This window comes from Prionailurus bengalensis, chromosome F2, assembly GCF_016509475.1.
Source record: "Prionailurus bengalensis isolate Pbe53 chromosome F2, Fcat_Pben_1.1_paternal_pri, whole genome shotgun sequence".
NCBI lineage: Eukaryota > Metazoa > Chordata > Mammalia > Carnivora > Felidae > Prionailurus > Prionailurus bengalensis.
In genome coordinates this window covers 38588737-38602457 of record NC_057353.1, presented here as the reverse complement: position 1 = coordinate 38602457, position 13721 = coordinate 38588737, and the positions used below count along the sequence as shown (strand labels likewise).

General features: G+C 38.0%; 1 protein-coding gene across 2 annotated transcripts in view; it reads right to left on the bottom strand.

The window, feature by feature from the left end:
* SLC26A7 (solute carrier family 26 member 7) overlaps positions 1 to 13721 on the bottom strand; it is a 118429-nt gene that overhangs the window by 21398 nt on the left and 83310 nt on the right. For both annotated transcript variants that reach the window (XM_043601353.1, XM_043601354.1), the window contains 3 exons: positions 5490 to 5596; positions 4375 to 4441; positions 1990 to 2127 (listed from right to left, as the gene is read on the bottom strand). In XM_043601353.1, the coding sequence (XP_043457288.1) occupies positions 1990 to 2127; positions 4375 to 4441; positions 5490 to 5596 (312 nt within the window). The remainder of the gene's footprint in view (positions 1 to 1989; positions 2128 to 4374; positions 4442 to 5489; positions 5597 to 13721) is intronic.

Genomic DNA, 13721 nt, shown 5'->3' with positions numbered 1-13721 from the left:
TGGTAAAATCATGTATGTGGTACCTCCTCACAGAAGGCTGTGTCAGTGAGGTTTATTTCTGACTTCATATGCTACAAGATGAGCATATGCTGATTGTCGATTCTAAAAACAAGTTGGAACAACTTTAGTCTTGCAGGAGAATATTCTAAGGAAAATATTGTCAACTATCAAAAAATAACTACTTATAAGAATAGTCACATCAGATACTCCACTAGACATGATAAGGCCTACAAAGAATCATATAATTTCAAGAAGTAAATCTACACTTTGGCAAAATAAGACCACAAAGTTCTCGTGGGTTCATTAGGTTATTTGGAAGCCCGGACAAATTTTCCCACAATACTGTTGTGCATGGTGGTTGTCAGCTTATGTCAGCCACAGGAACCTACCTATCTCATAATACAGCTAAAAAATGTACTTTTTTAAGGCTTTAAAAAAAGAGGCCTTGTGGGGCGCCTGGGTGGCTCAGTGGGTTAAGTGTCTGACTTCGGCTCAGGTCATGATCTCATAGCTCGTTAGTTGGAGCTCCACATTTGGCTCTGTGCTGACAGCTCAGAGCCTGGAGCCTGCTTCAGATTCTGTGTCTCCCTCTCTTCTGCCCCTCCCCTGCTCACACTCTTTTTCTCTCCCTCTCCCTCCCTCTTTCTCTCTCTCTCTTTCTCTCTCTCTCAAGAATAAATAAACATTTAAAAAATTTAAAAAATAAAAATAAAAAAGAGGGCTCATATCCAACGTGAACAGCTAGGAATGTATATCCACCTTTGGCATGAGTGCAAGTTCTTCTCAATCCAAAATCACAGGTGGTTTCCTAATAATCTGAAGAAAGTGACATCCTAAAGAGCACAGTGAAAGGAAAAGGCAGGGCTGGAAATACACAGGCAGGGCCAGCCTTGTGGGCTTGCAACCTGTGTAGTTACACGGGGTCCTATGCTTAGAAGGGTCTTCTTCTTGGTTTAATGCTCTCTATTGCCATCTTGAAATTCTTAGCAACTGTTGAACAAGGGAACTCATATTTTCATTTTGCATTGCACCCAGCAAATTTTTATAACTGATTCTGTATTTAGGGCCTCTATGGTGTGGATCAGTATGAGGCCCAGAGATAGAAGCATAAAGCTGCAAGGAACAGGACTGAGTTACTAAACAGCTCCTGAGCCACTAGAAATGAGAGAGTTAGTGCCTCCTATGTACCTAAGTGACTGGGGATAATACACACTCAAGGATATAAGAGAATGAGATCTTTGTAATCTGGAGTAGTCATGGAAAGCTTCATGGAGAGGCTATTATTTGCATTCAGTCAAACTAATAACATTAACTAATGTTTTATAGTATTGAGTAGGCCAGGCAGTATTCTAAGTGCTTTCCATATATTAACTCATTTAATCATCCTGATAATAGATAAGGAAACTGAATCACAGAGGGTTTAATAATAAGCTCAGTTAAGTTCTTGCAAACTCAAGCAGCTTAGTTCCAAAGTCCATGCTAAGGGGCTTAAGGATTCAAATAATTACAGGTAGCTATTTACATAAAATCATCCTGATGCACATTTGATGTCTCTGTAAATTAAGATAACTTGTGGAGATAAAGAATGCTAGTTTTTTATAATAATAATATAATGATGGCAACAGTTTATGCTTCTCTGAAGTCATTTCTCATATTCTATCTCTTTTAAATTTGGATCTGACTCTTCTTTCTCTTGGTAAAAAGGTCATTTAAAATAAATGATTTGTCTTTTTATTTTTCTCAGGGTTATAGTACCTAGTACACATGTCCACTATATATATGTTGAATGAATGAGTAAATGAACAAAGGAATGAATGACAGTGATTACCTTAAAAACTAACTATAAGAACTAAATAAAAAGTATAATACAATATAAGTTTTGATGAGGGAGTGGTTTCCAAAGACTCTTGTATTATATTCCATGATACAGATCTTAGTATCATGATATAAGGTTATTTGTAGTACAGTAATAGGAACTAGCTTTCCTACCTTGCTGATATCATCTAGTAGCTGGTTGTTGGCATTTTCCTTTTGGATTATATTCATTAGATCAGCATGAAACTTCTTTGCATTCAGGAAAACAAGTGGGTTGTTTATTGAGATAATTTTCACCTGCTGAAGAGTTTCCTTTTGGAGGAGAATAGGAATAAATTCAGAGTTCTGATTGAAATAAAAGAGGATAAGTCTATCCAAACAGTCTAAATCTTACAAATCCAGATGTCACTCAACGATGGAAGAATCTCTTAGCTAAGGTTTTCATTATTAAAATTTATTTGGAAAAGTTAATATACTATCATGCTTTGGAAAATACATATTTCCTCTTTCCTAAGAAATATTAATAACCATGAGATGAGTCTGCATCTTTTCAGAAAATGGCATTTATTCCCACTGATTTGGAGGAGGCAACACCCTAAGATATCCAAAGAGTACCAGGAAGACCTACTCTTCCAAAAGTACCTCTTCCATACAATCTAGGAACTAAAAATTCATTCACTTAACCATCAGTACTTTTTTAATGAAAATATGTCCTAAAGGATCAACTATCAGTCATTTGCCTTATAATGATATAGCTTTCTTTTGGCTGGAATTATAACCTTACAAGGGACTGACAGTCCTAATTAGGAGAAAGAAACCAAGAGATAGTATCTGGAAGGTAGTTTCACTTTGGGCAGGCCTAAATTACATGGATTGCTGGGATGCAGGTAAGAGATGCAGGAAGGGAGAAGGAAAGTTTCCAAGCAAAAGGTGCCTGTTCTGGCCATTTCCCGGGTCTTCCTGGCAGCAATTGCTGATATGCAACTCAGACCATGCTCTCCACGACATTTGGGGCAGGGGTCTGACCTAGAAATGGAGAAGATGGTGAATTCTGTCGAATAATTCCTTACCAACTAAATAAAGCAATACTCCTTCAGGCTTTAGTACTTGCATAGAAGAGAAAGCCCAGGGATTAGTGAAGCAGACAGGCAGATAAAGAACGATAAAAACAAACAAAACACAACATTAGGTATGTGAATTTGGACAATTCATTTGACGACTCTCAGCTTCCTCATCTTTTAAAGTAGGTAAAATTTTAAACTACATAATCTCAAAAAGTTTCCATAGCTACGCAACTGATTAAACTCTAGAAAGTGAGATTTGCTACAAGTAAACAATTTCAGAAAACAAAAACTTATCAAATTAACTTTTAATCAAGAGTAAATCTCTTACAGAGAGAGACAAATCAAGAAACAGACTTTTAATTACAGGGAATAAACTCATGGTTACCAGAGGGGAGGAGGTGGGGGTTGGGTGAAATAGGTGATGGGGACTAAGGGTGCACTTGTGATGAGCACCGGGTGACGCAGGGAAGTGTTGAATCACTGTAGGTACACCTGAAACTAATATTACACTGTATGTTAACCAACTGGAATTTAAATAAAAACTTAAAAAAAAAAGAATAAATCTCTCACAAACCAAAAATAAAACCATGCTTGGGCTTGTCATATTTAGTTACCACAAAGCCCCACATCTTAAGATCGACCCACCAATCACATCACATGATTTGGCCAGTATGTTGTTTCGATTAAAGAGAATTTGTTTAAATAGCACGTATTGGTTGAGGAATAGAGATTCAACTTGTGTCAGGAAAGAAACTCTCAATGGGGTTGAGTTCACCCCCCCCAAAGAGGTGTCCCAAGCTCAGATGTGTGTTTCATGTGAAGAAGGTGGAAAGCACGGATGGAGGAGAGGAGTGACAGAGCACTGCCATGCGTGAAGTTAGCTAAAAACCCCATCCTTCAGAACAAGAAACTAGAGCTCAAACACAACTGGCCTGCCCAAGCATGGACAGCGTAAGACAATTTACATAAGCTGTTTCCTTAAAAAGATGGCCTCTGTGCAAGAAGCCAATCCTACTGGCACTCCATAACCATTCAATTACCCTCTGCTAATAATACAGTCTCACTGACTGTGTTAAAAATAATAAAAGCAATAGCATGATCCCACCTTGCTTTATTTCCTTCCCTATTCCCTATCTTCTTCCATCATTTAATTAGGAATAGACTGTTTAGTTTGACTATTTTATGCAACTTAGCTAGTAAAATAGAGGTTTCCAATGCCTCAACTAATGTGGGCCATGATTCCAAGTGAGATATAATTCTAGAAACCATGCTATCATCTTCTCTGAATGCTAACACAAGATTTTTTTGTTGTTTGTTAATTTGTTGTATGTCAACTGCTACAAGTATGGTGGTCACACATACCACTGAAAATTCATGCTAATTAAAAATAAGATAATCATGTATTTAAAGTCATACTTTACTTATGGTACCTTAAAGCTATCTGAACTACAAATATTGTTAAAAATTACACAAAGGAAAAGAAAACTAAACTTACGCCATCCGTTTCTGTCTTCACTTTAAATTCCATTTCTTTCATGTTTTTTATACTCAGAGTCTTTGCTCTAGAATTCAGGCAGACAAAAAATAAAATGTCACTTCCTGATCACTACATTTAGAATGAAAATGCAAAAAGGATGTCATTTTATCTTAACAATTAGAACATACCCACAATAGTTAAAATTTTATATCGTATTTGTACATAAAACATGGGTAAATCTCTATTTCTCTGGGATTCTCAGGAATAGAGTGTAACACTAGAGACATCTAAGTAGAGATTAATAAATACAATTGACCTCATCTGGGTTCCCAGAGCCCCATCTCTATAAGCCACAAGAGGCAGATTGACAAAAAGAATTGTAAGAGAGTATATGGTGTTTGGGGAAATCTTGTTTTAGGGGAAAAAGAAGTAAAGAGAGAGTCAATGGCAAGATAGGACCAGATACTGATGAATCTACACAGACAGATTTCTATAGAAGCCTTTTTATAGAATCGACACAGATAAAACGTAAAAATTTTTGAAGTATATTATTTCACAAAGAATTTCAAGAGAAGGATGAGACATGAGTAGAAGCATTATCAGATGATGAACACTGAGAAAGTAGAAAAAGAATTGGTCAAAATAGGGGAATGGCTTACAGATATGCAGTAACAATCTTCAATATATGATCTAGAATTCTTCAGTAAATTATCTAGAAGAAATCTTTATATGTATAAAAATCTGGCTTCTGAAAAATTAAATTTACTGAAGTTATTTAATTTTCTAAATGATCTAGATTTTATATGGTCACTGAATAATATGTCCCCCTCACTTGACAAAAACAAAAAAAAAAACAAAAAAACCAGCTCCATGATACCCTGTTTGGCTATGAGTTAATTTACTTTGATATCAAGATTTTATATACTCTATAGTGTGGACAAGATATTTCTCTTACTTAAAACCAATACTGTTATGTATCATTACATAGATAAAACCTTTTCTTTTCATCTCTAATTCTCTGATGCCAAGTAAAACATGAGAATAGCACTAAATATTCCACACAAATAAAAGTAACTGGCAATACCATACTTTGCTACTGTGTCAAAACAAACAGCATTTAAGTGAGATCTTACCTTGGGAAGCGACCAATCACGATAGCTATGGTGCAGACCACACCAAACAACAGCCCCACGTTGGCAGCAAAGCATATTGTAAATACGTATGTACTGACCCAGATGCCCTAGAAGAGAAACAGGAAACCGAAGATGCAAGTCCTTTGGTATTCTCTCCTCTTATGATTGTTAAATTTCTCACCATCTTATTCTATAGCATTCCTGTAAACAAAACCCTCAGCAAGAACAGATTATTTAAAAAGTGGTGAACAGAAGCCCAGGAACACAGAAACAAATCCTGGTCCCATGAGACTCTCAGCAGGCAAAGGTGGGGAAAAGGCACATTCTTTTATTTCTAGAAACTGCCAGCCCTTAGTTCAATCCCCAACAACACTTTATTTAAATATCTGTAAATAACTGGTTGATGTGTACGATTCAAAAGCATTGCCGTAATTTTCCACTGTTTTCTCATTTAATGTAATAATACTACAAGCAATTGTTAGCAGATTTTTGGTCATTCCCAACAATTTCTGTTTTCTAGGATTCCTATACAAAGAACTAATGTAGTAAGACCCTCAAGCCCTAATGGTTAAAACAACTGACTCAAATACTACCAAGGCCACCTTTAGATCAGCTACTCTAAAGATCATTATACTTTTATTTGCAAGAGCCAATTTCTTATGAAATTCTGAAGCTAAAAAATCTGACCCAACTTAGCCCTTGGAAATATTTCAGAAGATGGCAAGAAAGATCTTTTTCTCCTTTAGTTGGGATTCCAACATTATCGCAGTTTTGTCCACCACCTGAAATTATAATCAGCAACCAAATATTGTATATAGTTGACATTTCTAGGTTTGTTACTGACAAAAAAATCTTTAAAAGCAAAATAATTTGTGAAATCCAGAAGGTTGTATTTTTTAAACAGAAAATCCTGCATTTATCAAATTGTAGACCAACAAAATATTCAAACTCTTTCCCTCAAATTATCTGCATTACTTTACCTATGCATACAATTCCAAGTTGACTTCTTTCTGTCCTAATGTCTATATTATCACTTTAAAACATCTTCGACAACCTAATTCAATTTATTTGCAAATGAAAAAGTTAGAAACTTTTTTATCTAATCTGACTATAGCACAGATTCTTGTGGTGCTAGGTGAGACCAGTTTGAAGCAAATGTTTCTAAATAGCATTTTTTACTCAAAATGCTTTTCCTTTGTATTATTTATCTTAAATGGAGCTTGAACTGTTTTTCACGATGGGTTATTTTGAAAACCTAAGCCGTTGGACACAAATGGAGGGATTTTTTATCTAGAAAATTCTTTTTGATATAGAACAACCATTCTGGAGTAAAAAAGAAAATATACCATTTTTTAAGTTTATGTATTTATTTATTGTGGGGGGGGGGAGGAAGGGGAGGGACAGAGAGAGAGGGAGAGATAGAATCCCAAGGAGGGTCCATGCTGTCAGTGCAGAGCCAGATGCGGGACTTCATCTCATGAACGATGAGATAATGACCTGAGCCAAAATCAAGAGTCAGACACTTAACTGACTACGCTAACCAGGTGCCCCAAGAAAATATATCTTAAGTGTTCCCATGTTCAGATCCATCACCAAGAAATGTAATGCTAAGTTAGCACTTATTATGACATCATCCTCAGCCTGTCATCCTATAGGTAGACATGGAGATGTTTTTCCTCTAGTCAGGCAAAAAGACAGTCATTTGAGTCTTATATTTGTGTAAGTGTAATGTTTCCTCCCTAGTGTATTACAGTATGCTTCATCCCATACAAAATAAGGCTGCAAGTTTTTGACCATTACTTCAATTTGCCATGATTGCTTTGTTTCTTACTCATCTCCTAATACTGACTGAACCGCCTGGGTGTGGCAGAACAAGACCTCACCAAAAGCTTGTAAGTCCCAATTCCTCATGGCCAACCTCCATGATTCAATATAGCATAGGGAACTGAGGATCCTGGTCCCTGCCATTTAAAAAACCGCAGGGCCCAGAGGCCTTGATTTATCAAAGCAACCAAAAATTTTGGTACCATCTGGTTCTATTTTTAAAGCATATTTACTTTCCCACAACATCATCTATTGTGAGTTAGGTTCCCATTGCTTAGTTGTTTCCCAGGGCTACATTTATAGTTTTGAAAAAAATATCAAATGTAAATTAACAACATAGACCAGTAAATAGTTCCATTGGTTAGAGTAAGTCCCCACATGGTTCTCTAACAATTTCAACTAAAGATCCAAGTGTTGTTTTTCAGTTATAAGGAATTACTTAACTCTCAGTCCCGTATTTTTTCATTATGTGTTACCACCTGATCCCTTCTCTACTGGCACTGATAGCCTCTAAACACAAGGTAACCCCAAAGCTGACCTCAAGTCGAAAACACATAAATACATAAACCCTTGCACCATTGAGCAGCTACTCAATCGCTTTACCTCTTCCTGGTCTGTTTTGGTGATTGATACACATTATTGTATTTCTGTAGCTGTGAATTCTATTCTTACTGTTCAGTTACTCAAACTCAGCTCTGAGCTAATAAGTCAGGCCTCATTTTGGATTCCTATTCCCTCATTACTTCAGGGTTTTGATCTATAACTCAAAGTGGAATCAGTATTCAACTGTAAAAAATTTTAAAGAAATAAAAATTTTTAATTTTTCATGTGATGACTGCTCACATGACTTTTTTGAAAATTTTTTTTGAATTTTTTTTTTACATTTTTTAAAATTTATTTTTGAGAGACAAAGAGAGGCAGAGCACAAGTGGGGAAGGGGCAGAGAGAGAATGAGACACAGAACCCGAAGCAGGCTCCAGGCTCCGAGCTGTCAGCACAGAGCCCGATGCGGGGCTCAAACTCACAAACCGTGAGATCATGACCTGAGCCGAAGTCAGACGCTCAACTGACTGAGCCACCCAGGTGCCCCTCACGTGACTTTTTAAAATTTCAACCTTCAAATTATTTTACATATACACACATCTTTGGTAACTCCACATCCATGATATTTTAGACATATTCTATCTATTGAATAATCTGGATGTATTCTACATTGGGTAATGTAACCTATATCCAAAAAGTCTATGTAATATTCTGACAATAAGTGCTCTGCCCAGATCATATCCAGATCACCCACAGCTTCTCACTGTTGTTCCTTAGCAACTAAGAGATACCTGTCCACTTCAATCTTAGGAGGGCTTTGTCAACCTAAACCCAATGTTTCATTCAACCATCATGCGTTTGCTATATCCTCGTCACCTTTCTCAATCATACTTTTTGCCCACACCACACTATTTACTCCAAATTTTCAACTATCACCTCTACATAGAGACTACCAATTCTGAGTTATTAAACCATTTATCAAACTGTCTACCAATACCATCAAACCCAATATGTCCAAATGCAAACTCAATAACTTCCCCCCCAAACTCCCCTTCCTTCAATGTTCTTTCTGTTACATTACTAATATTCTTCAAGACACTACAATCAGAGGGGGCGCCTGGGTGGCTCAGTCAGTTGAGCGTCTGACTTCGGCTCAGGTCATGATCTCGTGGTTTGTGAGTTCGAGCCCCGAGTCGGGCTCTGTGCTGACGGCTTGGAGTCCGGAGCCTGCTTCGGATTCTGTGTCTCCTCCTCTCTCTGCCCCTCCCCTGCTCATGCTCTGTCTCTCTCTGTCTCTCAATGATAAATAAACATTAAAAAAAATTTTTTTTAAGACACTACAATCAGAAACTATGGAATCATATTTACTTTCTCTTCTTTTATCTACTTGTCCAATCACTTCCCAAGTCCTATCAATTATTAATAAAAACTTATCTCATACCATACCATCTTCTCAATTCACTGAGACTGCCCTAAGTCACACTTTACTATGTCTTGCCTAGACTATTCTGACAGCCTATTAACTTCCTGCTTTTGTTATCAGCACTGTAAGCCATTTGCCATACCGCTGCCAAGATTATATTTTTAAGTATAGATTTGGATAGCAGATTTAGATAGTATATTAAAGGCATTTTTAGTCTACTACCTTCTATTAAAATCTGTCCAAAACAATATAAAGAATGAATGTATAGGGAGGAAAACCCAGTTTCAATGAAACAAGAACATGGTCACGACTCTTAACTATAAAATATGGTGTAGGATGCCTGGGTGGCTCAGTCAGTTAAGCGTCTGACTTCAGCTCAGGTCACCATCTTATGGTTCGTGAGTTCAAGTCCTGCGTCCGGCTCTGTGCTGACAGCTTAGAACCTGGAGCCTGCTTTGGATTCTGTGTCTCCCTCTCTCTCTGCCCCGTCTCTGCTCATGCTCTCTCTTTCTCTCTCTCAAAAATAAACGTTACAAAAATTTAAAATATTGTGTATATTTGACAAATACTGTGAAATTTGGATGGTATCAAGGAGGACACTGGAAGCCAACACATTTACCCTCAAATTTCAATCAACTATAGATTTCTTGAAATGAATGTAACGGCTTTTTAAATTCTACATAGTAATATTTTGATGAGAGCTCTAAGCTCTTGGGGCAATGGTGGGCCACCACAGAAGGAAATGCATGCATCTAATCTGTATTTGATACCATAGAAAGAAGTGCAGCAAAATGAAATGCCATTTGTATCGCTTGCATCCTTGCTTCCTAAGAGTAGGAGACTGACAGAGGTGAAGCAAGGTGAAGAATGGAGAGAAGGCAGCAAGTGTCAGGTCACAAGAGAGCCTGTGATTGTGAGGCTTTGTTTCAACAAGGGCCAAATCTTCTGATGACATACCTACATCAGAGCCGTGGGATGCTCTAGTGCCCTTCCCACATTATTTTTCAGCAAACAGGTCCACTAAAAATGCATTATAATCATAAAAGAATCAACAAGGGACTTATTCATAGAAATGGGGAAAAAAAGAAAACAATGAAACAGAGACAGAGGGTAGATTTAGACATGTAATAGGCAATATAATCACATACAACACACACACACACACACACACACACACACACACACAAATAGATTTGAAAGGTCAAAGAAGAAAAACTGTACTTAAAAAAAACCCTGAAAGATTAAAAAATAAGCTGGAAGAATTTAGAAAAGGATGTGGATGGAAATAAAAACATTAGAGATAAAATCCATATTTAAAGCTAAAAAAAAGGGTAATTACAACTAGAAATCCATAATCAGAGACACAGTAAATAGTCCAGAGAAACCACATACAGACTCCCAAAAATAATCATAGGAAAATGTATAGATACAAAAAGACAAAATAAAATCAGAAAATATATAATTCATTAAAAGAACATCTGGTTTGAAAAAAAATGTTCAAAAATATATCAGAAGAAAAAATTTGTATATAATCCTTAATTTTGGGATAAAAAATATATGTCACTCTCATAGGAATTCGATACTGGGTATTCAGCCACAAGAAATATTCTGATAATATTACCAAATTCATGGGCAGGTAAGACTTTCACTGAGCATCCATGCTGGAAAACTAATTCAGATAAAATAACAAATCGTGTTGGGGCACGTGGTGGCTCAGTTGGTTTAGTGTCCAACTCTTGATTTCAGCTCAGGCCATGATCTCCCAGTTCATGGGTTTGAGCCCCGCATGGGGCTCTGCACTGACAGTGCAAAGCCTGCTTGGGATTCTCTCTCCCCATCTCTCTGCTCCTCCCCTGCTCATGCTTGCTCTCTCTCTCTCTCTCTCAAAATTAATAAATAAACTTAAAAAAAAAACCACGTTGACCTGTGATTTCTCTGCCTTATCCCTCAATACCCAAAGACAGTGCCAAGTCTAAACAGTCCTGAGGGAAGCATGTTAGACTCAGTCAAAAACTTCCTTCTACTATGAAAGAAAAAAAAAAAAAAGGAATATAAAACACATGAGCCTTTCTTGAAAAACTACTTGTTGATGACATACGGAAAACAAAGAGATGAATTGAAAAAAATAACTCAGGAATGAGAACCTGTATTAAAAAAAAAAACAACTAACTAAAAGTAACCACTAAATGCCTTCAAACAATCTTCCATGTTCTATAACTGAATGACATCATCTTCCTGCAATGATGTTTCTAACTAGAAACTCAGAAGTAGTTCTAGACTGATGCACTGTATATGATGAATTGGTGGTGAGGACCAATTAATGCAATGGTTTAAATATTTTTCAAGCTTGTTTCTTCCTCTTGAACCTCCTGGTCTCAGTTTTGTTCCAGGCTTTCCTCACTTATCTGCCTGATTTACTAACACAGTTTCATCCATCTTCCCTAAATTACTCAAGCAATCCTTCTAATACACAAATCTCATTCTTATTTCTCCTTTCGGTGATTTCTATACCCCATCTGTTACTAGATGTTCTACCCATCATTTCCTGGAAGAAGCCTTCCCTGGCATCTCTTCCCTTCCAATATGGTAATGTGCTCCGTCTTATGTAATTAATGAGTTCCTTAGGATTACCTTTATCTGAGTTACCAAATAAATTGTAATTCAGTCTGCATCTTCTAATTTCTCTATTTCCGTGTGCTACTTCGCACATATCACCTTTAAAAAGCCATGATCCTCCATCAGTCTGGCTAATTTTAACCTCTTGGCCTGCCGATCAAATACAGTTCCTTCAAGTCTCAATTCACATTTCAGCTCTGCTGTCAGAGTGTTTTTTATCGACCCAGTCCAAACTAAATGATCCGGCCTCCATTTTTTTCCCAGCGCTGAGCTTGTACATTTTAAAAAATATTTTTAATGTTTATTTTTGGGAGAGAAAGAGCGCATGCTCATGTGCGAGTGAGGGCGTGGTGGAGAGAGAGGGAGACACAGAATCCCAAGCAGACTCCAGGCTCCGAGCTGTCAGCACAGAGCCCGATGCGGGGCTCAAACTCATGAGCCGTGAGATCATTACCTGAGCTGAGGTCAGATGCTTAAGTGACTGAACCACCCAGGTGTTCCCACCCCCCCCCCCCCACCAGGCTTGTATTTTTGCTTCCGGGTCATGTTGTAGCATGCCTTTCATTGTAAGTTAATGTTTCTATGTCTGCTTCCTGCACAAATGTTAAGTGTCGGGAGGAGACAAGTAGTTCTTATTTATCTCTGCATTCCTCATGGCACCCTGCTGAAAGCCAAGCTATCCAACCAGCCTGATGGCACGGCCCAGGCGGTGGACGGATTGGGACTGCAGGGCGGCCCATGAACAGTGAAGCTTCTCATACTCCTGCTTTTATGTAATTTGGCCTTAATAAAACTACCTGGGGAATTGTCTGTTGGGGAATTGCCCTTGACAGGCCCCCTGGGAAAAGAACCATTGGGAAAGAAATAAGGTTCCGCCAGGAAATTGTGCGGCCCTACGTTTAGCCCTTGCCACCCCCTATAAAGACTCCTCTACCTAAAGGAAGGATAGCTTCATACGTTTGCCAGCAAAGGAGGGACAAATGGATTTGAAAGCCCCACTCCGGCAACAAAGGAGTGTATCTGTGGGCACAGGTTAACTCCAACCCCTAGGCCCACTTGGCCCCCAGGAGGCATTCCAGATGATGATTGAACCCAGTTGGTTAAAGTACAGAATGGTTCATTAGTTCCTAGGTGCATTGTCTCTCTGAGAATGTATAAGGCGTGGGTTTCTAAGGCCCTCTTGGCCCCCTCCTGGCACCTCGGACCAAGGCGAACACTTTTGTTCCTCAAACCACAAATGGTTTGGGAAAACAACTAAGAGGTCATTTCCCTGTAACTGTTCCACTTGAGGTGTTGAGAGATAGATGGCTTTTCACAAAAACAGCAAAGCAAATGCTTTATAGATTATAGATAAATGTAGATACATAATGAAAATAATATGAAGAAATCAATCAATAAGCAAAGGGCAGGAGGAAACATTATGAGAAAATAACCATGTTATTCCTTGAAGGGTGATTACACATTGGCACATTTTTAGAATTAGGTAATGCCAGAAAACATAGATGACGTCCGCTACGAGGAAATTGCTAACAAATATAATGCCACGTTTGCCACAATAAAGCGGCCAGTTCAACACGCTGCTGCTGTCTGTGCCCATTTTTATTTATTTATTTATTTATTTATTTATTTATTTATTTATTTTCACTTTTTCGCCAACGCCGTTCATCCTTCGGGAACCCCTGGACCTGCTGGAGCTGGACTCCGGCAGCACCCAGCATTGTACTGCGGGAGGGTACTGAGCCTTGAGAGAAGTATTATGAAAGTGGGCACCATCACAAAGTAGGCACCCAAAGTCGGAACAAAGATTCTGAAGGAGGGGGGATATA